At 39.6% G+C, this 26,769-nt stretch overlaps 1 protein-coding gene across 8 annotated transcripts in view; it reads right to left on the reverse strand.

Moving 5' to 3' along the window:
- Nucleotides 1-26,769, reverse strand: part of SEC24C (SEC24 homolog C, COPII component) — a 60,753-nt gene that overhangs the window by 29,324 nt on the left and 4,660 nt on the right. For 2 of the 8 annotated variants that reach the window (XM_072994957.2, XM_072994958.2), the window contains 8 exons: nt 23,663-23,866; nt 20,316-20,399; nt 17,841-17,982; nt 13,573-13,748; nt 9,954-10,442; nt 7,370-7,500; nt 5,785-5,853; nt 3,113-3,224 (listed from right to left, as the gene is read on the reverse strand). In XM_072994957.2, the coding sequence (XP_072851058.2) occupies nt 3,113-3,224; nt 5,785-5,853; nt 7,370-7,500; nt 9,954-10,442; nt 13,573-13,748; nt 17,841-17,982; nt 20,316-20,399; nt 23,663-23,837 (1,378 nt within the window). In that variant the 5' untranslated portion in view covers nt 23,838-23,866. The remainder of the gene's footprint in view (nt 1-3,112; nt 3,225-5,784; nt 5,854-7,369; nt 7,501-9,953; nt 10,443-13,572; nt 13,749-17,840; nt 17,983-20,315; nt 20,400-23,662; nt 23,867-26,769) is intronic. The other 6 variants (XM_020791166.3, XM_078391119.1, XM_072994959.2 and 3 more) reach the window with 3 other exon arrangements.

Here is a 26,769-nt window from a genome sequence, read left to right on the forward strand (position 1 = left end):
AAGACCTAATGTGAGATGGATTTAATAAAAGCAATTATGGCTTTTAATTTGCAAGACCTGAGAAAGGTTGCTAATGATAAGATTATTTCAGAGAACACGAATTCTTTGGGTCATCATAAATCAGAAATGACTTTGTGGCAATGTTGAATTTTATTCAAATTTTAGCCAAAGGCCATTGAAACACCGAGTCAATACACAAAACCAATGACAAGTCTTGATTATAAAAAGTTCCTAAACAGCTAGAATTTAAAATATACAACATACAGTGGTACCTCGCAAGATGAATGCCTTGCGGGACGAAAAAACCTGCAAGACAATTGGTTTTTGCGATTGCTATGGTGCCTCACAAGACGGTTTCTTCTATGGTCGTGCTTTGCAAGACTTTTTTTTCCCCAAGACCGATGCCTCTGAAGACTAAAAAAATTCATTCATCTTGCAAGGTTCCCATAGGGAACCTCACAAGTCGATTTTTTCGCAAGACAGCGCTTCTTGCAGAACGAATTACATTTGTCTTGCTAGGCACCACTGTATAGCTATAATACTATTATAAAATTGAGAACTCTATTTTTATACTGTTGTCCTTTAAGGACGTAGTGGCGCTGTGGGCTAAACCACAGAAGCCTGTGCTGCAGGGTCAGAAGACCAGCAGTCGTAAGATCTAATCCACGCGACGGAGTGAGCGACCGTCGCTTGTCCCAGCTCCCGCCAACCTAGCGGTTCGAAAGCATGCAAATGCAAGTAGATCAATAGGGACCACCTTGGTGGGAAGGTAACAGTGTTCCGTGTCTAAGTCGCACTGGCCATGTGACCATGGAAGATTGTCTTCGGACAAAACGCTGGCACTATGGCTTGGAAACGGGGATGAGCACCGCCCCCTAGAGTCGAATACGACTGGACAAAAATTGTCAAGGGGAACCTTTACGTTTTACCTTTAGTGACCTGAGGGGCCTTTGCTAGCCTAAATGGCCTTAGTCACCATACACTACTCAATGGGGTCTTTATCCATTTGATTAATCCAAACTTGCCTTAGCTTGATGGCTAGCCGGCCAAATTTGGCCACATTGTAAGTTGTGGCCTTATTTCTATCTTCTAGCAAGGTCTGAAGACAGCTCTTCCTGTCACCTCCATCCATGTCCAGAATAACTGGACTGATGTAGCTTTCCCAGATCTGTTCATAAATTTTGCAGTCCAAGAGTACATGCTCCAAGGTCTCTATACTTCCTTCACCGCATAACACAGACAATTCAAATATGGAATTTTCTTATATCTGCCCTCCAAGATGGCAGAAGGAAACATGTCCATATGGATTAGCATAAACATTGGGTGTTTATGCTAACCCTTCTACTTTCAGAATTTTTAAGTTCGCTTACGTAAGGCATTGATGTGTTTCTACTGATACCAATGATATCCCTTATATGTGCTTTAACTCTATTTAGATCATGCTGCCTTTCTATGTCTAAGATCTTTTGTTTGATCAGACTTTTGGCTTGGCCGTAACTCATAGAATTAGATATTGATGTGAGAATCCATAGTACTCCAATTTGTTCTCTAACAGTTCCATCCACGGGGAGACAGAGTTGTCCTTTAATATCAAATGGGCAAGCCCAGAGTTAGTGTGGTTCAATTTTATCCAATATGACAGGACAATTATCCAAAGTCTAGTCTCTCTAATTACTAGTCCTGTTTCCAGACGAACCATTGCATTTGATGCTTTGGTTGGCAGCAATAGTATGGCTTTTAAAAATTTAGTTTGAAGTTTTTCCATTGTGGATCTGTTTGCTACAATTCTAAAAGGAGCACCATAGGTCAATTGTGCCAAGGATTTTGCCATAAATAGTTTGATGGCTGTTGTCACATTTCACCCCCCTTTGGTCCAAAAGAATTTTTGTATTGCACTAGCACTTTTTTGAGCATTAGATACAACATACTTTATATGCAAGGTTTTCTTCCCATTTGCATGTATTGTTGTACCAGGTATGCCTCTTTGGTCTATTAGCAAAGGATATGACCTTTGTTTTATCATAACTTATCTCCAATTGGTTTTGTTGGCAATAGTTAGAAAGTGTCCACATCATTCTCTTAAGCCCTATTGGTGTCCTTGAGAGAAGCACGGCATCGTCCACGTACAACAGTATAGCAATGTGATGGCTTGCCAATTTAGGGGGTTGATGTTCCAGAAGATTTAACTGAGTTGCTAGGTGATTTATATAAAGCTTGAATAACAGGGGAGCCAATATACATCCCTGTTTTACACCTTTCTCAGTCTTAAGAGGAGCTGTAAGATGGCCTTGTGAGTTGGTTTTAACTCATATTGTAATATTTTTATGTAGAGCTCTAATCAAAAATGAGAGGCGTTTGTCACTAGTAGAACCTCTTAATTTTGCCCATAGAATATTCCTTGAGATTGAATCAAAGGTGGCTCTAAAGTCAATAAAAGCTAGTTTCAGATCATTACAGGAACCAATGGAATAGGCCAGTGGTGTCAAACTGTGGCCCTCCAGATGTTCTTGGACTTCAACTCCCAGAAGCCTTCACCACCACCTCTGCTGGCCAGGCTTTCTGGGAGTTGAAGGCCAAGAACATCTGGAGGGCCACAGTTCGACACCACTGGAATAGGCAGTGACTATCAATACACTCATTGTTAATTTCTGGATCTCCACAGCAAATTTGATGTTACAATCAAACCTGACTATTCTTTGAAAACGAACCTCTTTTTGTTAAAAAAAAAAAAAATTTAAAAAGAGCAACTCCAAAAGGTTAACCATTTACAATGATTTGCAGCCAACCAGCACTTAATCTTGTTTAATTTTCATCTCAATTATGGTCTGAATCTCTTTATTTCATGACTCAGTTTAAGATAGCATACAATGAATTCTCAAGCAGTCTTCCATCCAGACAGTGACCACACCCAGATCTGTTCAGAGTAGAGTAGCTGCTGCAGCAAACCATGCCCTGGGACTTCTGCAGGTAGAATATACTTAACAAATTTAAAAGGTTTCTATCCTTTGAAGCACAATTTAAAGCAATGCGATCCAAGAGCCAAACAGCCATGCTACACCCCCTTCTCCAGAGGGATTATAACTTATTTTTGACTTTATAAACATTAAATTACCTTGATCTTTAACCAAGAAATTGGTAGTGACAAGGGGTGGCACTTGCCCACGGACTCCTGTGACAAATGGCTCTGACCCACGATTATTTCTGTCATCTTCAATTACCTGGATCTAAAATAGGAAGCAGCAGATTAGCAATGCGACCGATGCTGATAACAATATGACTAGTTAGATTGCAACTGAAGAGGATTTGCAATCAATCTCTAAACGAAAGGTTTATATTAAACAAAAGACATTTATATTAATTTTCTATGGATTTGCTTTTGGCAGCTTCAGGAATAAATAAAAGCAACCTCTTAAAGTCAATGGTACGGACAGGCATATTCCAGCCTATAATTCAAGATATTGGCTGATATTCTGCTCGTAGCATAAACCAAGCCTAGAGAAGCAGGGCAGGGGTGCTTGTTTACTAGGGAGGAAGGGATGGAAAATTACGATTTGATTTATGCTATGAACTGGTTTTCAGCTAATATGCTTTTTAACCTGAAACCAAGGAATCAAGAAAAATCCTTCTCACTGGTCATTCAGCTGAGTCCAACAATTTCATGCCACAGCACTATGTTAATATTTTTGCAAGCAGTAGCTTGTCATCTCTTCCTTGTGTGTGGATTTTTTATGAGGCACCAGAAGTTTCAGATTAGATAATAATAACAACATGAAAAGGCTTCTATAAACTACAGTCTGGGACTACAAATTCTCAATGAGATAACAAAAGCTATTTCTCTATTTCAGACTACAGATGGGAGCTCATATGTTGAAACATTATAAACAAACAAACAAACTGATCTAAAATCAGATGCCTGAGAGAAAGTTAAAGTGGATGCTACTTCACATTCAGCTGCCCCACTTCCTTTCTTCCTGCATTTCATACTGTACAATCTGGACACGCTAATCCCAATGCCTGGAAAATAAATCCTCTCTCAGTCTTCCAAAAACTTCCTCAAAAAATTCTTATCTGCAAATTAAGTATAACTGTCCTGGGTTATTAATTAATATAGACACGCTACTCCTTTATCAAATTTCTGTCTCACTTTTACCCTGTCATTCTTAGATCACAGTCTTCTGAAATCATGATCCCTATTACTTTGAAATCCTGTTCAAAGCAAAGAAGAGGGGCAGCATTATATAGTGGTTAACTAGTCATTCTTGTAGTCATCAGGAGTGGTTGGGAGAGAAACACGCCATAGAAATATTTTAACTAAAATAAATAAATAAATTTCAGGGACCAAAATAATTCTGCTTCTAAGACCCCAACGTAAAAGTAGTAGAGGAGTTTTTTTTCATTGTATTCCATGCAGCATGGATTTGGTAAAAACTAAATCAATTTAAATCAAGATTTAAATTTTTTTTTAAAAAAATGACTTTGACAATTAAACCTGGCAGATATGCTTTGATTGTATTCCTGCACTGAGCAGGGGGGGGGGGTTGGACTTGATGGCCTTGTAGGCCCCTCCCAACTTCACTTTTCTATAATTCCTATGATTTCTAAATCAAAATTTGTATTTTTTTTTAAATTTCAATTGTGATTTAAATCATTTTTTAAAAACAGATATCCACCTTGATTCCATGAAACTATTTTACTTGTGCCTCCAAAGAAATTATGAAGCCTATAGCTGTGGTGAGCTAATTTAAATCCCTTTAAATAATATTGTGGCATTTTCTTTCCTATTAGAACAGTTAGCCCTCCCCTCCTCTGATTAATATACAGGCATGAACATAGGAGGATAAGACAGCTTACATTTCAAGTTAAAACACAACAACTAAGATACCATGTACAAACAGTGAGTGACCATACTAAGAAGATTTTTTTTTCTGTTCTAGATCTGCAGAAGAACTGAAGTTGGTAACACCACCTCTGTGTTGTAACTAACTTCAATCTGTTCTCAAGACAAAACAGAATAAAGACAGTAGGCAAGTGACATTCACATATCTATCACAAACCAAGGTATTTTCTCTTCTATTAAAATAATACTGCTATGCAATATTCTTGTATTAGAAAACTTTATTTAATAGCTTGCTGTTGTGAAAAAATACAGCAGATAATTAAACATATTAATGATTTCCACCTTCTCTCTTAAGATTTACTCATGAATTTGTATTAGGAGGAAGCATTAACTGAATGACAACTTAATCTTACTAAAAATTAGACCTGGATAGCTTTTTCTTTAGAATGAGTTCAAACTGAACACATATTCAATAAAATTTTTGCTAAGGCAGAAGTCATACATATATAATATAGGCTATATACCTTTCAGTGGCAACTTCTTTTTATTACAATAGGTGAAACCGTATGTTCAGAATAATTCGACAAAGCAGAAATTCTTAGCTGATTAGACTAAATTCATAGAACAAAACAGATAAATTGAATATCAAGACATATTTAGTTTGTGAACAACGCGATTTCAGGAAGGGAAGATAACCATATGACTAGGTTACATCCTGAAATGCCAAGCTTCTATTATCCCTTGATTTGAGATGTGAAGAAGATTTCAGAGTATGTGGCATTTTATTTGGTTTATTATAAGGTTGTGAGGAGAAAGGAAGGTGGGATAAGGATGAAGGACTAACACCACAGAGGAGAGGGGTAGCAAGGGAGAAATTACTTTGCAGACAAACACATAGGCAGCCACCAACATGCAGACAATAGGAGACAGAGAGACACTGAACTTACTGGGCTAGGAATTGCATCTGGATCTATTCTGTGTCTGGGTTTCTGCTGAGGTGGCAGCTCATTGAGTTGCTTTTTTGTTTGTTTGTTTGTTTAAAAAGAGAAGAAGAAGAAGTAAAATTGCCACAAAAAAAGGAAAAGAGATAAAAAGAGTAAAACAAAAGTATCAAGCAGCGTTGCTCCTATCTGTCCCTACTTCCATCACTGTTAGATACAAGCATACTGGACAACAATTCATGCAACAAGGAGGAAAATAATACCAGCTTCAGTTCTACACATTATTTCTATATCTTGCTCCCAGTCTGGAAGTGGCTTAAAGTGAGCACCATCTGGACCTAATGGGCAGCTCACATGCTTATTTCACTTGGGGCAATGCTGCAACATCTCTGAGATTACACTTAAAAGAAGCATACAGAAGAAAGGAAAGCTGCTAGCATACCTGTCAGCTCCAGACTTTACTATAGAGAAGTAAATCCATTTTCCAGAAGCTAAGTTAGTGTGATAACCAGAGCTAGACATACAAGAGTTACTTTGAAGAAAGAGCTGCCCCAGTGACCACCCAAACTTATGGCTTTTGGAATAACAATTTCATAAATCCCACAAGAATCGAGCGGCCAATTCTTCAGAATCCATATTATTCAGTCAGTCCCAATCAAGGCAAGTCAGGGTGCCATTATCTTTCACAAACTAAAGCAATGCAGCTCTTGCTTCTGGGATGTAGCCAGCACCTAAAGCTAAGGCTTACGTTACACAGACTCTGAGCTCCTATGTATTATGCTGTCATACTGAATGCAACTGAATACACAGGCAAACAAATCCTCATATTTTGTACCAGGATTTCTACCAATCTTGTATTCACTGGTTAAGATAGAATAAAGCGTTTTGACATGCCAAATTGAATTTTTGAGTTTCTTTTGAATATCTAAGCTTTGTGACATATGCCAAGTTGCTTCTGAACTGCTTTAACTTTTAAAAGGTTTTCCACTGAGGACTGCTGTTCAAGGTAAGTGAGTCCAAAGCTTTGCAGGATATGTGAAATTAGTACATGGTTGTTTGGCGCTGGTGCATGTTGATCAACATACTGTAAAGTTAGCCAGACATAGAAATCTGATACACTGCCATTATGCTTCATCTATACAAGTAGCCTAATAAGCAGTTAAGATATTGTCAGCCTCTATTTTATACAAACCTTTCATCCAATTAAAAAAAGTTTAAATCACCTTTCCTTTTTATGCATGAGCATTTTGGTCAATATTATTCATATGAAAAAAAATGAGTCAGGCAATCAGAGACATAATTCACTGTGATGCCTGTGATCTTGTTCCAGAGCTGCAATTGTAGAAGTACTGTAAACAAAACCTATACTGTAATATTCCAAATGACATACTAAATTTGTCTATAGGACCGCATTCCAAAAGATAAGGACTACCGACAGACAAAAAGTAGTGTGTGAACATGCCATAATATCACTAAACAAAAGTGAGTGAAGCAAATGGACAGAAGATACAAAGAAGAACATTTTTTCCTCCACCATTGTTCACTCCCTAGACCAGGATTTTTAGTTATCAAACTGATGCTACTAACTTACTGGACTAGGAATGGAATCTGGATCTAGACGTTTCGGTGGAGGTGCTGGAGCAGGCTGACTTCCATAATTTGCTGGCCCAGAGAAAGCTGCACCATAATTTGGCTGGTTGCCTCTATTCTGTCCAAAGGACCCTGAAAGACAAACATACAAAATTAATTACAGTGGTGCCTCGCACAACGAGCGCCCCGTAGAGCAATGAATTCGCTCTACGATGACGCTTTTGCGATCGCTAATGCGATCACAGAGCAATGGCCCCAATGGGCGAAAATTGCAGAGCAAAGGTCGGTAAGCGGTTCGCTTACCGACCTTCGCTTTGCGACCCGCCGATCAGCTGTTCCACGGCTTCAAAATGGCCGCCGGAACAGCCGAAAGGGCCGGGCGCAGCGTTTTCGCGCCCTTGGTAAGCAAGGGGAGGGCGCGAAAACACTGCCAGAACAGCCGAAATGGCTGCGCGCAGCGTTTTCGCGCCCTCCCCTCGCTTACCAAGGGCGCGAAAACGCTGCGGCCAGCCATTTCGGCTGTTCCGGCGGCCATTTTGAACCCGCCGGACAGCTGATCGCAGCCATTTTCGCGCCCTCGTAAAGTGAGGGGAGGGTGCGAAAATGGCTGCCAGCCATAGAGGAACATCGCACAACGGTGAGTATTCGGCCGAATTGGAACGCATTAAATGCTGTTTAAATGCGTTCCAATGGCTTTTTACTTTCCGCTGAGCGATGTTTCACACAGCGAGGGTTAATCCGGGACGGATTAACCTCGTTGTGCGAGGCACCACTGTACATAATAGACTTAAAATTAAATATATGCACATTTGATAAGCAAAATATCTTATTTATCTTATGATGAAACTTTCCTGAGAAAATTACAGTCATATTTCAAGACTAATAAATCCTGTATGCTATTCCAGTGGTTCCCAACCTTGGCTCCTCAGACATTCTCCAAAGTACATAAATCTAAAAGTATAAAACACTTGGATTCTTCTGCAACAGATTGACACTCTTTCATTGTTTGTATGAATGGAATAGATCAGTGGTTCCCAGCCTTGGGTCCCAAGACATTCTTGTATCACAACTCCCAGAAGTCCTTGTGATCACAGCTAGAGGTGAAGCCTTCTGAGAGTTGCAATCCACGAATGTCTCAGGTTGGGAACCACTAATCTATTCCATTCATACAGACAATGAAAGAGTGCCAATCTGTTGCAGAAGAACCCAGGTGTTTTATCTTTTTAGATTTATGTACTTTGGTGGTTAATTTTTCCTAAAGTACTATCTGCCATTCTCTAGAATACCATGCTGCAATTGATACCCTCTGCATATTCTTGCACCCTTTAGCTATAGTCTGACTAGCAGCTGCAGGAAGATAACTTATATGTTTATGGTTTATGTAAAAGTTATTCATTCTCCCCTAAAAAAAAGATAGGTGGTGCTAATTCCAGGGATTTAGTAATGAACTGATTTTTAGCTATGAAGACTCTTGGATATTTAAAGTCTTTATTAGTAAGTGGGACTTTTACCTATGAGATATTAAACATTTGTAGCGATGGGGGTATATTGAAGCACATTAATCTAATTTCTTGAAAATGACTTGGGAGGCCTGAAATCTCAGATAATTTCACTAATTCCTTTAATATATGGTGGACTGCTTTTACATGATTCCTTAATATCAGTATCACGTCATCAGCACATAAACTAATGACATGAATTGAGTTCTGATATGCCCTTAAATGCTCTCAAGCATTCAGTAATATCAATATTTTAATTTAGGAACGAAAAAGCCCATAGGAACACATTAAACAGGACAGAAATTACCTGCAATATTAGGAAGGAGGACAACCCTTTAAAATCATAACAGAAGCTGTTTTCCAAGATGTATATAATAAAGGAAACACGATTTCAGTAGTCAATTATACTACTTCAGTGGTTTCCAACCTTGCGTCCCCAGATGTTCTTGGACTAAAACTACCAGAAACCTTCAGCACTAGCTGTGCTGGCCAGGATTTTTGGAAGCTGTAGTCCAAGAACATTTGGGAGACTCAAGTTTGGGAACCACTGTACTACTCAATATATTTCACAGATAAATAGTACAATTAATTAATACAGTGGTGACCCACATAGCGACGATAATCTGTTCCGGAAAAATGGTCGCTATGTGGAATCGTTGCTATACGGAATGAAAAAGCCCATAGGAACGCATTAAAACCCGTTTAATGCGTTCCTATAGGCTTAAAACTCACCGTTATGCGAAAATCCTCCATCTAGCCGCCATTTTGGCTGCCCGGTAAGTGAGGAAAGGGTGCAAAAACACAGCGGGTGGCCATTTTTTTTACTCGGCAGCTATTTTGGAACCGCCGATCAGCTGTTCTTAAAACATTGCTTTGCGAAAATCGGTAAGCGAAACAGCCTACCGATCATCGCAAAGTGATTTTTTGCCATTAGGAACATCGGAATGTGATCGCTTTTGCGATCGCAAAAAACAAATCGCTATGCGGATTCATCATTAAGCAGGCCGCTTGTTAAGCGAGGCACCACTGTATAACTATTATTAAAATCCTACAGGCGTTTACACACCGCCAACATACTAAACCTACCATTTTGTTGTAATGCATATCCTGGTTGGGGAGGATGAGTTGGAGGTGGTCCTTGCAATCCTGTCATTGGTGGCCCAGGAGGTGGTGGTCCGGGGGGAGGTCCTGCCATAGGTTGTTGAGGTGGTGGTGAGGTCACATGATTTGGTTGGGAAGTGATGATCAACCCAGTAACAGCATGACCAGGTAATGATGTGCCCTGTATTGTGGGAGGCCTTGAAACACCTGCAGCAGAAGGGTAACTGGAAGATCCAATTCCAGCAGACGTAGGTGGTGGTGGGGCAAAGCCAGGAGCTTGAGAAGAAAGGTGCAGGGCAGGTGGAGGACCAGAAACAGAAGGCTGAGCCATGGAAAGACCCTGAGCCAAGCTGGTGGGAGGCAATCCATGGGGCATATTAGGTGGTGGTGGTCCTTGGCTTGAATATGACATGTATTGCCCAGATCCGATTGTAGTAAAACTTCCTGAGGCAGGTGGAACTGATGTGGTAGGGCCTGAGGAACAAAAGTTAAATTATACACACATTCCACATCTAATTCTTGAAAATCTTCCAGCATCTATACATTCCACACTACAATATCTATAATATTGCTTCACTTCTATTCTGAAACGTTGTATTGGTAAATTCATCTTGTGGGAGCCAATGTGGTGGAGAGGCCAGATTAGTATTCAGGGAAACTAGGTTCGCATCCCTGCTCTGCTATGGAAACTGTCAAGTGGCAATGGTCAACCTAAAACATTCAACATGCCTTAAAAACCCTATGCATATCACCATTGGTTGGAATGGACTTGATGGTTCATGTTCACACACAACTGGACATGAAGATGGCATAGCAAGTTAAGCAGGCAGATAATCTCCTATATTTTAAACAATTATTTGAAAGATCTATTGTTTAAAGAATTCTACTTCCATTTGGAACCAAAGAATGGACATATCAAAGCCACATGGTTTCTATCATGCAAATCTTAGCACAAGGAAAGTCAACCCTCTCTAGATATTTTAGACTGGACTAAGGAGTATCGAGGGGTTAATGAAGATCGCAGGACGGGCTTCAAAGACAACTACTGGACAGTTTGAGACTTGGTGATTGTTGTTTTGTTTGTCGGATTGCGGACTGCATGTGAGTCTGATAATAGAGCTTGCTGAACTTAGGAGAAGAAGGAAAAAAATTGTGCCATGGTTCTATTTGACTCTATCTGCTGGGTTAAAAGTTAATCTTACATTATAATATTTGGATAAAGATTGGAGGGAGATCTAAAGGGAGGTTTATGATGAGGGGTTTGGATTGTTGATAAAATTGTGGAAACTGTGGGAGGATATCTAAGGGGTGATTATTGTAGTTAAGGGTATAGTACTATCTATACAAACCCCAAAACCTGAGATGGACTCCAGAAATACAAGAGAACAAATGGAGACTTGCTCTGTTCAATCCCAAAGCTCTGGAACAGTGGTACAAGAAATAGGAAAGGAATGGCAGATTAATATGCAAAGGATAATAATAATAGGGTTTCAGCAAGTGAATGAAAGTCTTAGCAAAACAGAAGATTTGATGAAAGGGACGAAAGAGGGGACAGTAGATGCCAAACAAAACTTAAATGAAGCTGTACAAACTTTAGAACCGTCTGTATTAGGCATGACTCCAGCTAACATAAATGGGATAGAGAGTTACCCAGTGACCTATGCAGGTTCCAAAATGAAAAAGCATTATGTCAAAAATCTCAAGGAAGCAGAGATACTGAAACCAGAGAATCTTATGGTGAAAATATGGGAAGTGAAAAAAATGGATACTCTGTCAGATGGGCTGAAAGACTGTTTAATTCAAAAGAAAGCTAAACGATGGGCTGTATGGTATAAATGGCAGCAGTTACCAGACAGTGTTGGCGTAATATAGAATAAAACTAAAATTAAATGATAAGATAAAAGCAGGAGGGTAATCAAATGGTGAAAAAGCAAAAAGTTGATTTGTATTTGTAATATGAATTAATTGGATGATGGTATATTTTATGTTCTCCTATCCCCCAAACCCTTTTTCCCTTTTCCCTATTCCCCCTTACTTTTTATATTCTCCATCCCTGTTCTTAAATAAATACTTAAAAATGAAAAAAATATATAGATATTTTAGACTACAACCACCATAAGCCCTGTCAGCCATGCTGTCTGGGGAAGATGGATTATAAACAGTGTAGTTCAAAACTTCCAGAGGATACAAGGCTGCCTACCCCTGCCAGCACGAGGGACACAAACACATTGAAGCAATGAGGCATTGATGTGATGCTGTCACAACTAGTCCCACTCCTTAGCCTGTGCAGGGCTTAGTACAGACAGAGCTGTAGCAATGCCAACACATAACCTCCAAAGTCAGTGGAAGCAGAAATTTGGGAAACAGTCCAAGAGAGAGATGGAGGAGCCTTATGTGTTGTTTGGAATGCCCAGGGACAACAGCCTAGTTTGGTTTAATCAGCAGTTACCATCACATAGACTAGGAGGCAGGGCGAGAGTCCTTTTTGTTGTAGCCATATAACCAAGAGCACAGGTACTCCATCTCAGTATTTTTTAAAATCTCAAAGCAAATGTACCAGCTGGGCAGGGGCTGAGGAGGACAAAATAGGACTAAGAGCTCCATGGATGTTTATCATTTTTGCTGTGGCTGTGAGCCAACATAGTACTGAATACATTTCTTAATTCTTCATACACACTGTATGTTTGATATTATGAAATGTTCCAGATATATACTCCTAGACCTTGAATTTTTATTTCTGTGATCTCACCACGTTTACAATGGGTGAGACCTTAAAACACATACTTAGGGAGGAGCTTTATAGTAGTTGAAATACAGATCAAACAAAATAAAATCAACATGCATCTTACTGGATTATCTCTGTACTCTTCTGTGGTTTTAAATACAAATACAGTGGTGCCTCGCAAGACGGGCGCTCCGTTTAACGACGAATCCGCATTACAACGAGGTTTTTGTAATCACAAAAGTGATTGCAAACTGACGTTTTGAATGGGGGAATTTCGCTGCACGATGATCGGTTCCCTGTTTCAGGAACCGATTTTCGCTTCCCGACAATCAAAACAGCTGATCGTCGGGTTTTCAAAATGGCCACCGGGTACTCAAAATGGCTCCCCGCTGTGTTTAGGAGCCATTTTTCGCTTCACAGGCACCCGAAAATGGCTGCCCCTATGGAGGATTTTCGCTGGACGGTGAGTTCTTAGCGGATTGGAACGCATTAAACAGGTTTTAATGCGTTTCAATGGCTTTTTTTATTTTCACTTTACGACGTTTTCGTTCTACAGCGATTTTGCTGGAATGAATTAACGTCTTAATGCAAGGCACCACTGTACTATGACTACAATGTTAGCCTCTTCCAAAGTCAAATTAATAACTGAAGGCAGGTTTAATATCTTCCATCTTTAAATACTCTACTATAAACTTCAGTCAGAACTTGATATTATAACATATAGTATTTGCAATGTACAGTATAGATCTGTTTTATATATTGTATGCTATTTGTAAAATCAAGAAGCAACTGATTTCTAGAATCTTAGAGGCAAGAGTCTACCCAAAGAAACATCCAAGTGAATCTATCCACACAAGCAAGCACTATTCATTAACTCACCATAGCCCAGTCCAGCTGGGCTGGGAACCGAGGATGAAACACTGCCGATCTGCATTGCTGCCATGTGATTCGTCAGTTGCTGTGTACCTGATGGAGGTAGCCCATAATGCTGGAAAGTAGCTGGCTGGGTAATAGGAGCAGGGGCTGTGCCAGGCATGAACTGCTGAGGAGAAGGTCTGGTGGGGAGGAGTAGATAGATAACTCTTAAGTTACATGAATCAATCTCCTGTTATTGTTCCGGTGCAATCTTGGCTAGAATCAATAAAGAAGGGCTTCCCACTGCTTCAAAGGCTTTCTCTGAAATTGCCCTGTACTTCAGGGATGGGCAATGTCAGGGTTTTTCTACTTCTGGATTGAGGACATGCCACACCATTCTACCCATTTTTAAAATTATTATTTTACCAAAACAGGACATTTAAGGTCCGTGTACATTTAATTCAAAATACTATTTCCCCCCCATAAATACAATTTTCAACATTTTAAAAACTTTATTCAATACATTTGGTACTTTTGTTACAAGATTAAAACACTTAACATTAAATTCTAAGTCAAGGTATATATCTACTGGTTTCCAATAATTTAACTAAGGTAAATTACTTTTCTGAAATCCTGATGCAACATCACCACTGCAGTAAATGAGTAAACACAAAAATATAGCAGCTTCTGTGCTGACAGGGGAGTGACATTAAATCTTTTTCAGCACAAAACTTGATACAGATATACACATGCTCAGAGCTGGAATTAGTTTCTATTCTTGTTACCTGTATGTGCCTTCACACATGAAGAGCATTTAAAACTGGCTTTTGGTACTGTTTAATTTATTCTGATTGTTTCAGCTATTTGTAGACTTGACTGCTGAAGACCAATTGTACAACTTAACACTGCAGAAGATTGATGACATCACCAGCATTGCATGTCAGAAATTAAAGCAATAGGACTTCAGCCACTTACTTAAATAGCTTTTATGGACAAGTTTTATTTAAATTCATTTCAATCATTCCACACTTCAGTCTGTTTTTCTTGTTTTTATTAAGTTCAATGACAATTATAAATTACCTTGATCACTACCTAGGGCTGGAAATGTATGTTAAAAATGTAAAAAATAGTAATAATTTTAAAGGTTTTTGAAAATATCTTGGTAGCATTTACTCAATCCACTCCTGTTCCAATCTCTTTGCTTGATAAAAGTTAGTTGTGAAGTAGCTTAGCTGCAACATCAGTTTATTTTCTCTATCAAGTAAAGTAACATCATGAAGCATGTCTGACTCTTGTTTATCTTCTTGGATACCCTATGCATTCTTATTCCCGATTCTAATTCTACCGTATAGTAATTGTCAATTGGCACAGAGGTATCAATCATCTGGTACACTCTGTGTTTTGTCTCTGGATGTTCATGTAGTAACTTCATACTTCTTTACTAAGTTTCTGTTTAAACCTCAAAGTAATTTTTCAGCTAGACATTTGCTTCCTTTCCTTCCTGCATTTAAATTTGCTTCAGTGATATTCTACAGATCTGAACTGAAGTGAGGAAATCATCCAGAACTCATTCTTCCTAAATCCTTATTTTCCAGTTTTCCATGGAAAATGAGCCACGATTTCCACAATCTGTTGAGGCTTCTTGAAACATTTATCTTCTTCAAATTTTAATAGGTCTTCTAGGTGCATATTGTTTTCAAAGAATCTGTCTCTAATAAGACAGAGGACACCCCAAAAGCTGAAGAGTGACATGTAGACAAACAATATCATGGGGGTTACATAAGTAAATCTATGATTGATTGGGTCATGAACATAGTTAATTCATTGCTAAGGGAGGGAATGCTCCCCTCACAGTTAAAAGAAGCCATTGATTGACCCATTATCAAACACCCCCAGTTAGTGATGGATGATCTTAACAACTTTTGTCCAATTGTCAATATAAAATTTCTCGGCAAGGTAATTGATGGGTGGTAGTAAAGCAGCTACAGATATACCTGGAGGAGTATGATTGCCCTGACCCATTCCAATCTAGATTTAGACCATGACAAAGTACCAAGATGACACTGGTCACGGTGCAGGATGACATTTTATGGGAGGCCGACAGGGGCAGATGTACCCTGCTGGTTCTCCTGGATCTATCAACGGCTTTTGATACTGTCGACAACCAGGTATCCTCCTGGACAGGTTCTCAGAGGTGGGGACTGGGGGCCTAGCATTGAGCTGGCTCTTCTCCTTCCTTGAGGACCATGTCCAGAGTTCAGCTAGAGGTGTTGCCCCCTTGGACCCCAAGATATGTGTTTCCTCCAATGCTGTTTATTTATTTTATTTATTTATTTATTGGACTTATATACCGCCCCATAGCGCTACAAGCACTCTCCGGGCGGTTTACAATTTTAATTATAAAGGCTACACATTGCCCCCCCAGCAAGCTGGGTACTCATTTTACCGATCTCGGAAGGATGGAAGGCTGAGTCAACCTTGAGCCGGTTACCTGGGATTTGAACCCCAGGTCGTGAGCACAGTTTTAGCTGCAGTACAGCGTTTTAACCACTGCGCCATCTACATGAAGCCACTGGGTGAGGTAATCAGGAGTGCTGGAGTAAAGTGTCATCAGTATGCCAATGACACGCAACTCTATCTCTCAGTCACCTCCTCTGCATTGAATGCTGCCTAGACGCTTGAGCACTGCTTGGCTTCAGTACTGGAATGGATCAAGGTTAACAGGTTCAAACCGAACCTGGCAAGTCAAAGATTTTGCTCCAGAGGGTGGAATGCCGCTAGGCCGAATAGCATTCCTCTCCCACTTAGGGACCAGCTTCGTAATCTGGGCATTCTTCTGGACCCGCTCTTTTTTGGGGAGTCACAGATCACAGCCATGTCCAGATTAGCCTTCAACCAACTTAGGCTTCTCATCCCACACTGCCCCTAACTAAACAAGGGCTCCCTCAGGACCTTGGTGCACACCTTAGTCATCTCCCAGAAGGACTACTGCAATGCTCTGTATGTGAGGCTTCCCTTGAGCCTGATCTGGAGACTACAGTGGGTCCAGAATGTGGCAGCCAGACTGGTTGTTGGTGCAAGCAAATTTGATCATATCACTCCAGGTTTGATTTGCCTTCACTAGTTACCTGTTGAGTCCCAGATCAAGTTCAACGTTCTGACACGTTCCATGGCTTGGTCCTACATTACTGGTCAGAGCATTTTTCCTCTATGTTATCTGCCTGACCCAGTAGATCATCACAGGCAAGGCTCCTCTGGGTCGCCACCCCGAGGGCGGCTCCTGAGTCTTCTACGAGAGGTAGGGACTTCTTTGCAGAGGCTCTAAACCTGTGGAACCAGCTTCTAGAGGAGTTTCACCTGGCTCCCCACCCCCAATGGATATTCAGGAGACAACTAAAGACGCTGCTCTTCAGGGAGGTTTTCCACACCAACCAAGCCCATTTTTTTTCTGCTTTTGTTCTGTGCATTATTGATTGGCATCATCTGTTTTTATAATTATTGTACAGTTGTTTGCTAATTTGTTCACACTGTCTTTAATGTTTAATTTTTATCTGTCTGATAGATTATCTATTGTAAACCGCATAGAGTAGTGCCTTGGCATTAATGGAAGTAGCACACAAGCTAAACAAAGAAAGAAACAAAAGGGAGAGCTATCTTTGTTCCTTTTTCTTACTTTAACCAGTTAACTAGGTTCTACTAATTGCAGCTAGTCATAAAATCATAATCGGGGGAAGCACCAGGCACATTTAGTTCTTCACCTTACAAACCAGATCTAGCTGAAAGTACAAATCCACACCTGTGTTGCTACAGATCAAGGTGAATAAAAAATTTAAAAAGCAATTGATTTAAATAATGATTTAAATAATTTTAAAATTTAAATCAATTTGATCTAAATCAAATCCAGCCTGCTACAGATTAGAGACTTGAAGATCTGCACCCACCAATTAACACAACCATTATGTTGCTGCTGATGCCACCAGATAATACTGTCCTCTATCACTGTTTATCACCAGCATTTTCCTCCCCAATTTTCACGGCAAAGAAATTATGCCACTTCAGTTCTCTTTAAACAGCTGTCATTCTTACCAGAATGTTGTAGGGAAAGTCAAGGGAAAAAAAGAGAATATAACCCAGCAGTGCTACACTTCGGTACCATGGAGAAAGTTAAGAGTCATAAAGGACTAGGAGGAACTGGGCAACCATTTACACTATATGTAGAGCATATTCAGAGAATAGTTCATGTCAATTTGATCATGTCAATACGGAGAACCAAATATTGTTTCCACAATTACCTTTGCAATGAAACTGTAGAAGCAGGAATTCCATTGCGTACATCTCCTTGTCCAAACTGAGTATAGGCAGGCTGTCCAGGAGGAACTAATGCTCCAGATGTTGATGCAGGAGCTCCAGAAGTGGAAGGAGTTCTCAGAGAACCTAGAAATATTGAAATGTGTGTTATAAATATACTAGAGACCCAGAATGGGGAACCTTATATGAGGACAGTCTTAAATACACTAGGCATGGGGACACACACAATGAAAAATAGAAATTGTACTTGTTAAGCGCAGTTTATAGTACATGTCTATGATACTCAAGAATTTCAATAGCGGAAACAGAAAAAGGAAGTTTAAAAGTCTTCTTGTAATAAAAAATCCAGTCATTTAAGAATTTAATTTAATTTAATTTAATTATAAATATGCATGCCTTTGTACATGTGTATATGAGAGAGAAAGGGAGAGTTTGGAAGAGAGAGATCCCAGAAAAGAATATAATTTATAAATGTAAAGAATAAAAATGACTTTTAGGTTATTCAGAGCATGAGTGATCGACTGATCAATCTGTCTGTTTTCATTTGTATGCTGCCTTTCTCCCAATTAAAGAAAGCAAGGCGGCTCACAGGTTATATTAAAAAAACCCACAATGAATTATAACACTAAAAACAATTAAACATATAACAGTATTAGAACTGTTAGTTAAATCTATCTAAAACCCCTTGCAAACACAGTAAGAGGATAAGTAGAATAATAATAATTTCCCACATGCAAAAACCTGCCCAATTAGTTAAAACATGCACCAACAAGATCATTTTCGCTTGTCGCTGGAGGGACAAGAGGGAGGAGGCCGAGCCTCTCAAGGAAGAGCATTCCACAGCCTGGGAAAAGCCACTGAGAAGGCCCTCTCTTGCACTCCCATCAGACATGCCTGTGAAGGCATTAGGAGCAACAGAAAGGCCTCCATTGAAGATCTTAACAACTAAAAGGGCTCACAGAGTGAAAGACAGTCTTTCAGATATCCTGGACCCAAACCATATAAGGCTTTATAAATCATAATGAACAGTTTGAATTGGACCCAGAAATGGGCAGGCAACCAGTGACATCCCTGTTTTCTCCTACCAGATGTTGAAGAACCTCTGATTACCTGATAATTTTCACTAAGAATTCATTTTGAGAATATTTGTATCAACAGTTGTGAGAAACCACTACAGACCAACCATGCAGTTAGAGAAACAGCTTTACAATTAAATCAGACAGTTGCTAATAGGGGTGTTCTCAGAATGAAGCTACTGGTGAGCAATCCAACATTGGAGGCATTCAAGATATCTGTCAGACATACTTTGACTTGGATTCCTGCACTGAACAGAGGGCTGGACTCAATGGCCTTATAGGCCTCTTTCAATTCCATTATTCCAGGATTCTCATATGTAGCTTTTTGGCCATTTGAACATTAAATGCAGAAAACTGGCAGGTGAACATGAAACTTGGCAAAAAGAAGCCACCTCAAGATAGGCAAATTAAGTTTCAGAGCAAAAATGGTGTGCGTAGTAATGGCAGACTCTATGGGGACAAGGAAAGTTGTAGAGGACATATGGAAGGACATAAGATCGGGCACAGATGGGCTTTATTGCAAGCATCTGTATTATCCTGTGGTAGCACAAGGGGAAAATGTCATACAGTTATTAGCAAATATGAATGGGTTAGATATTTGGCGCAGTTTGAATTCAGAGAAAATAAAATAGAATCTTAGAATTTACAGGGCAAGGCAGAGTCCTCTGTAAAAATTACTTGGGTTACTTTTGTTCAAACATACATAATTGTGCTCTGTAACTAAGGTAAGTTGGACAAGAGGTTGGTACCCCAAATTAAGAGTTTGCAATAGCAGTGCTCTTAGCTTTTACTGAGAATTTGCTATATTGACATACTTCCACCTGTTAAAGAATCTTGTAACTACTTGTATGTTACCACGTGGGTAGCAATACATACACATTTCTTCTGCTACAACACTGGAGAACAACAGTAACTACAAGCCATTTATAAGCTTTAACCTATCCTGTTTCCCCGAAAATAAGACCTAACCTGAAAATGAGCCATAGTATGATTTTTCAGGATGCACGTAATATAAACCCTACCCCCAAAATAAGCCCTAGTTAAGTGAAACCCCACTCTCCACCATTGTGCAGCATTGTGCAGCAACCAGAAGATGACATGACTATAAAATAAAACATCCCCTGAAAATAAGCCCTAATGTGTTTTTGGAGCAAAAATTAATATAAGACCCTGCCTTATTTTGGGGGAAACACAGTACTAACTACCACTAACCTTATACAAAAACTCGTATTTTAAATATTTTCCCTGGAAGAACTCATGAGGTCTCCACCTTCTAGTCTTTGCTAAGCTTAACATTTACACAACGGGTGACATCTTTTAGATCAATGCCTTAGAGACTGTCTTTTCTCACAGGAGACACCACATGAGAAGGGAAGTGTTTACCTATGAAGTTAGAAGCAAAAGAAGCATCAGAATCGAGAGAAACAGGAGAGCCCTTAGAAGGAAACCCCAGTGAAGGAAAGTAACCTGGAAAGACAATATACATGTACAGTATATGCATATATACACGCACACATATATCAACAAAACGGCATTTGAAAAAACTTTCAAGCAAATGTATTCACAGATCCTAGGAAGGTGAATTTTTTCCCCTGTGGCTGCCTGGCAACATGTCATGAGAGCATGGGCAGGAAATAACAGAGCCAAGTTCAAATTGTGCTTTCATTGCCATCTGCTATTCAAATGTCTAGTTACACTGTCTGATTTCCTTCAAACATATATATTAAAGATCGTTATTTACAGAGGCATCTCCAACAAGCTCAGAAGTGCTCTATTTAATTTTATAATACAGATAATTTAATATACATAAGTAGCATAGCACAGCCATAAACCAAGCTGAAAAAGTTATCTAGCTTGTGCTCAATAATACTTTTTCAGGCAGATTCTACAGCTAGTTCCAGTTTCAATGCTGTTTCAAGTGAAAGCCAATTTGCTTTCTGAATTGCATATGGTTTTTGGTCTATCTGTGCCAGGAAGGAAAAAAAGGACAAATTGTGCTTATTCATTGATTTCAATTATCATGCAGCACTGATAACTCAACTAAACTGTAGGACCCAAAAAGATAATTGTTTTGTGTCCCTATTTATTTCTCTCATAGCTCTCTTTTACTACATGAACAGTTCTACTGGTATGCAGCAAAATCAACAAGATTAAGTAAGCAGCTCAAGATGCATTGCTGGGTGCTACAAAATGACAATTTAGAAATGACACCAGCCCCAGTGTCTCCCCTACTAGTCTCTGGTAATACTTGAAAACTCATTAAATGCAGGCTAATGGAAATCTAGTTATTTACACATGAAAGCTCACAGCCTTAGGTGGCTCCTGGATGCCCCACTGCCCTTGATCATCTTTTTCCCAATTTCACCAGTGCAGAAATTTGTGCCAGTAATGTCCTTTAAATTTCTGATTCTCACAATATGATTTAAATTCTTTAATTAGACATAGGCTATTCACATTCATATCCCTGAGGATATGAATACGAATAGCAACATCACAGGTGCCACAGAGGTCCATTCCCTCCCCCCGCTCCCAGAATTGGCTGGTCCACTTACCAGTCACTGTACAGAGCTGGGCTCCTTTGCGCCAATCATGGAAGAAACCCAACTGGCTCCTCCCCACGCAACCAACTACTCCAGCAAGGAGGCAGGATGGAGAGTTTCCCTGCTCAACTGATAAATGGTTGGCTGTGCAGGCAGGTGGGGAAGAGCCAGCCAGGCTTCTTCCACAATTGTTGCAAGGATGACAACTAAGGACCCCAGCTCTGCGCAATGACCGGTAAGTAGACTGGCTGGTTCGGGGGGGGGGGGCTGGGGGAGAGAACGTACCTTTGTGGCACTGTGATACTGCTAGTATTTGTATTCGTATTCATCTCCCCAGGGATACGAATACCCAATGTCTACTTTTAATACACTGTATAGTCAACAATATCCAAACTCCTACTGGAACCAACTGTTCTTCATTTATAATACCAAGAGCAGAGAACTCTATAACAAACTAGATGGGGATCTGTCATCTCAAATATAGCTTCAATAACATGAAATCTACATACCTGAAAGTTGGCATACCTTGTTTCCCCGAAAATAAGACAGGGTCTTATATTAATTTTTTGTTCCAAAAAACACACTAGGTCTTATTTTGAGGGGATGTCTTATTTTTTTCATGTACGGCAATCTACATTTATTCAAATACAGTCATGTCATCTTCTTCTGGTTGCTGCACAGTGGTGGAGGGCGGGGTTTTACTCAACTGGGGCTTATTTTGGGGATTGGGTTTATTTTCAGGGATACAGGGTAGGTATCGAGGCAGCTCTAGAGATATTCACCAGTAGGTGTATATGGCCTTTTAAAACATATTAATTCAGTTTAACATATATGTGTGCTTGAACATGGTAATACCTTCTCCAAATTCTGGGCCAGAAATTTGGTGAAATATCTCTGCATTCAACAGTAACCACACAAGCGGTTTGAAACCTTTGACAAAGTGTCAGTTGTGCAAACAGTGTGACCAAACACAAAACAGGTGTCCCGCCAAAAGGTACAAACTACCTGCAGAATTATTGTAATGCAAACAGATATTTTCAACAGCATTTGGAATCTGGTAAGTAATTAGTTTTCCTGAAGTTTACTCTTTAATTGCTACTCCTTCAAGTGGCTTTCCACCAATTTCTGCTAACAGTGAATCCAGTTTCTTTACATACTTTCTGGTTTGCAGTCAGAGCTTTGTAATATCCTCTATCCCAAGCCAAACAACTAATTTGCCCTCATATTTTTGGTACTGGCAGCACCTCAACAAATATAAATTTTACACATCTGACAGTAGCGGGACTATATAAAATATAACCCACCCATCCCCATGAGTAAACATAAAACTCCACCTCTAGTCCATCTGTAATATATAATAGTATGCACAGGTTTTTAAATCAGAACTGAGCATTTAAAAACATTCTCAAAATACATGACACATAAAACGAGTTTTACTCCCAGCTAGGACAGACAGTATCAAATCAACTGATTTCATGTTACTTTCAACTGACAAGTTCTTTTTATTTCAATGAACCTACTCTGGTTGAACTTAAATTTGATTTAGCTGAATAGCTTTCATATACTTAGATTTTTGTCAGTGTCACACTGAGGGCATTGCCGAGGCAAGATACGTACAGTGGGGTCTTGACTTAAGAACGGCTTGAGTTAAGAACATTTTGACTTAAGAACCACTCTCATAGGAAAATATTGACTTGACTTACATACTTAGATTTGAGATAAGAACTGAAAAAAAAACCACGTGGGAGGCAGGGAAAGTGCAAAATGTGAACTTTCAGTTAACTGTTGGCCAGTGAAAAGGGTGCCTGTCTGCTTCCTCACTCCTCCCAGCGTTTAGAGAGTGGATTGGGAGACAGTCTTCAGACTGCCTGGTACTGTACTGCCTGGACTGTATTTTCCCTGCCTTCCCTGAACCTTTCTTGACCTAAGAAAAAAAGAAACAAAATATCCCCCTCTAGTGGTCGAAGGCGGAATAGCAGCTTCCTATTAGTTTCTATGGACGGAAAAGAGCAGATACGGATCAAATGGTTTTCAATGCATTCCTATGGGAAATACAGATTTGACTTGAAAACTTTTTGATTTGAGAACCGCCTTCCAATACGGATTAAGTTCTCAAGTCAAGACCCCACTGTAATTTGCAAATGGAAATTCAAATAAGCTCTTGATCTCTAAATAGCAAATTAAGAGTACCTTGTGGGGGACCAGGCTGCTGATATGCTGTCACTGGACCATTATAAGCACCATACTGAGAAACAGGAACACTTGGGATTTGTTGTCCTCCATAAGAAGGCTGCAGGTATCCTCCATAGCCTGCCTGCGGTTGGCCATAAGGCGGCCCTGTGTGAGTCTGTTGGTTTACACTCATTGTGTTCACATCCCCAGACTAGCGTTTATCTGCAAGGACAAAAAGAAAAGTAAAACACATTTTTAAAAAACAAAACCAAATGGTTGCCATAATAAAAAAAAATCAAAAATCCATATAGCTATAACTCCTTCATCAAGCCAATCAACAAAATTATGCAAACTACCATTCAATAATATCTAATTCTTATAATGATGGGGAAGATTTCTATAACATTTCATCTTTTCTCTGTAACCTACATTTGAACCCATAAACAAGTTCAAACATGTTTATGAGTAATCCGGCCTTTCTCACCAGATTACTCATAAACATGTTCAAACTCACTCATAAGCTCAAACACAGGTTACAGAAAAACATAACATGTCATTGAAATCCTTCCCCTACTTATAACATATAGATTTGAGAGAACCCAGCACAATAGCATCTGTAGTACAGAACAATAAATATTATTATCTGAATTAGAGATGGGCACAAATCACTGATTTGGTGTGACTTGTTTACTGGCCAAACATCTGATCTGTGTGGTTCAGTGATCCAGCTCTCCTGTGGGCACCCCCTCAGAGGCAGGGAGGGGTACTGTTGGCAAGTGGGTGCTGTCTGGAGGGGGGGAGGCAACCGAACCACAAATCAGCTGTTCAGCCAGTAAACCACACCAAATTACTGATTTATGCCCATCTCTAATCTGAATACATTACTCTGTGTGTGCGCGCGTGCACGGACACACATAAACTATCCTTTCATCACGATTGTTCAGGGTTGGTTTGATTTAAATCATGATTTAAATTTTAAAATTAGATTTTTTTATTATTTAAATTGTAAAAACCAATTTTCAAAATTTAAATCATGATTTTAAATGATTTTTTTAAAATTTATTTTTATCCACCCTACTACTATTGATACCAGTACAAGTCACACATTAAAAAGTCTCACAGGGCCAGAAAAGGAATGCAAGCTAAACACAACAACTAGATTACAATGACATTACTGAACAAAGCACTCAGACATCATACCGTTTCCCCAAAAATAAGACCTAATCTGAAAATAAGACCTAGTAGGACTTTTCAGGATGCTCGTAATATAAGCCCTACCCCCAAAATAAGCCCCATTCAAGTGAAGCCCCGCCCTCCACCATTGTGCAGCAAGCGGAAGAAGGTGACATGACTGTAAAATAAAACATCCCCTGAAAATAAGCCCTAATGTGTTTTCTGGAGCAAAAATCGATACAAGACCCTGTCTTATTTTTGGGGAAATACAGTGTAATTAATTCTGGCATTCCCACTGAGCTGCTTTTCCAATGTAACCAAAATGTGTTTCTTTAAGATAAGAGATGGCAACCATGTAGGCCTGTGGGGCTTTGTCTATACCAACCACCAAATAAGCATCTGTGAAAAAACACCATTTATATTTTACTTGCTTTAACTAGTTTTTCATGTTTCCTTTTTTTTTTTTTGCTGATTTTCAGCAGTGAACCACTACAAGGCATTCAAAGAAAGCAAAATGATTGCCTCAAATATCCCCCCCCCCCCAAGAAAACACAGTCTGGATAGGGCAGAAGGGATAAAGCAGCCAATAGCAAGTAATTAAGCTGCCCACTTTAATGAATTTGTAAAACATTTTTAAATGTTCCCATTGTAATGTACAAGGAGTTAAATGGCTATAAAGCAAATTAAAAATGAACTATCAAAGCACAGTATAAAAGAGAAATGAGGAGGAAAAAAAACTGACAAGCAGCAAGCACACTTCACAGGAGACTAAAAAATTACAGTATAACAATCAAGGTTGTTTTCTCGGTACCAAAAAGCCATCAATATATGTGCCAGGTGAGCTACCTTGTGGACAGCATTCCCATTATTATGCAGGAACTTTTGCCTGTATTTATGAGATATATACACACCTCATGTCCACCCACAGTATAGACAGATTGTATAAGAAATCAGTAAGGACAATGATGATTTTTTTTCATACTGCAAAACTATAGGTAGAGGTATATTAAAGCAAATCATTGCAAGCCTACCAAAATGTGTAATTTGTTAAAAGTGTTGAAATTTATAATGATACATAAAATATCCACTGCCATTGGAAAGAAGAATAATGCACAAATAATGAAGAGTGAGAAGCCAATGTTAAAAAACGGAAGGAGGGGGGACCTGGGAAACTACAGGCCAGATAGCCTAACGTCTGTTCCAGAGAAGATGGTGGAAAGCCTCATCCAAGATAAAATCTTAAAACACATAGAAGAACAAGCCTTGCTGAGGGAAAATCAGCATGGCTTCTGTAAGGGTAAGTCTTGCCTCACAAACCTTTTAGAATTCTTTGAAAAGGTCAACAGGCATGTGAATGCGGGCGAACCAGTGGATACTGTCTATCTGGATTTTCAGAAGGTGTTCGATGCAGTCCCTCACCAAAGGCTGCTGAAAAAACTCCACAGCCAGGGGATAGGAAGACAGGACTGAGAATTGGTTGAGAACCAGGAAACAGAGACTAGGTGTCAATCGGCAATTTTCACAATGGAGAGAGGTGAAAAGCGATGTGCCCCAGGGATCTGTCCTGAGACCAGTGCTTTTCAATCTGCTCATAAATGACCTGGAGATACAGATAAACAGTGAGGTGGCCAAGTTTGCAGATGACATGAAACTTGCAGAAGAGAGCGACTAAAATGATCAGTGGGCTGGGGCACCTCCCTTAGGAAGAAAAGCTACAGCGTTTGAGGCTCTTTAGTCTAGAGAAAAGGTGCCTGAGGGGGGACATGATTGAGATGTATAAAATTACGCAGGGGATGGATAAAGTGGATAGAGGGAAGCTCTTTTCCCTCTCATGCAATACCAGAACCAGGGGACAGCCACTCCGATTGAGTGTTGGGACAGTGAGAACAGACAAAAGAAAAATTTCTTTACTCAGCATATTGTTAGTCTGTGGAACTCCTTGCCACAGGATG

This window comes from Pogona vitticeps, chromosome 3 (assembly GCF_051106095.1).
Source record: "Pogona vitticeps strain Pit_001003342236 chromosome 3, PviZW2.1, whole genome shotgun sequence".
Classification (NCBI taxonomy): Eukaryota; Metazoa; Chordata; class Lepidosauria; order Squamata; family Agamidae; genus Pogona; species Pogona vitticeps.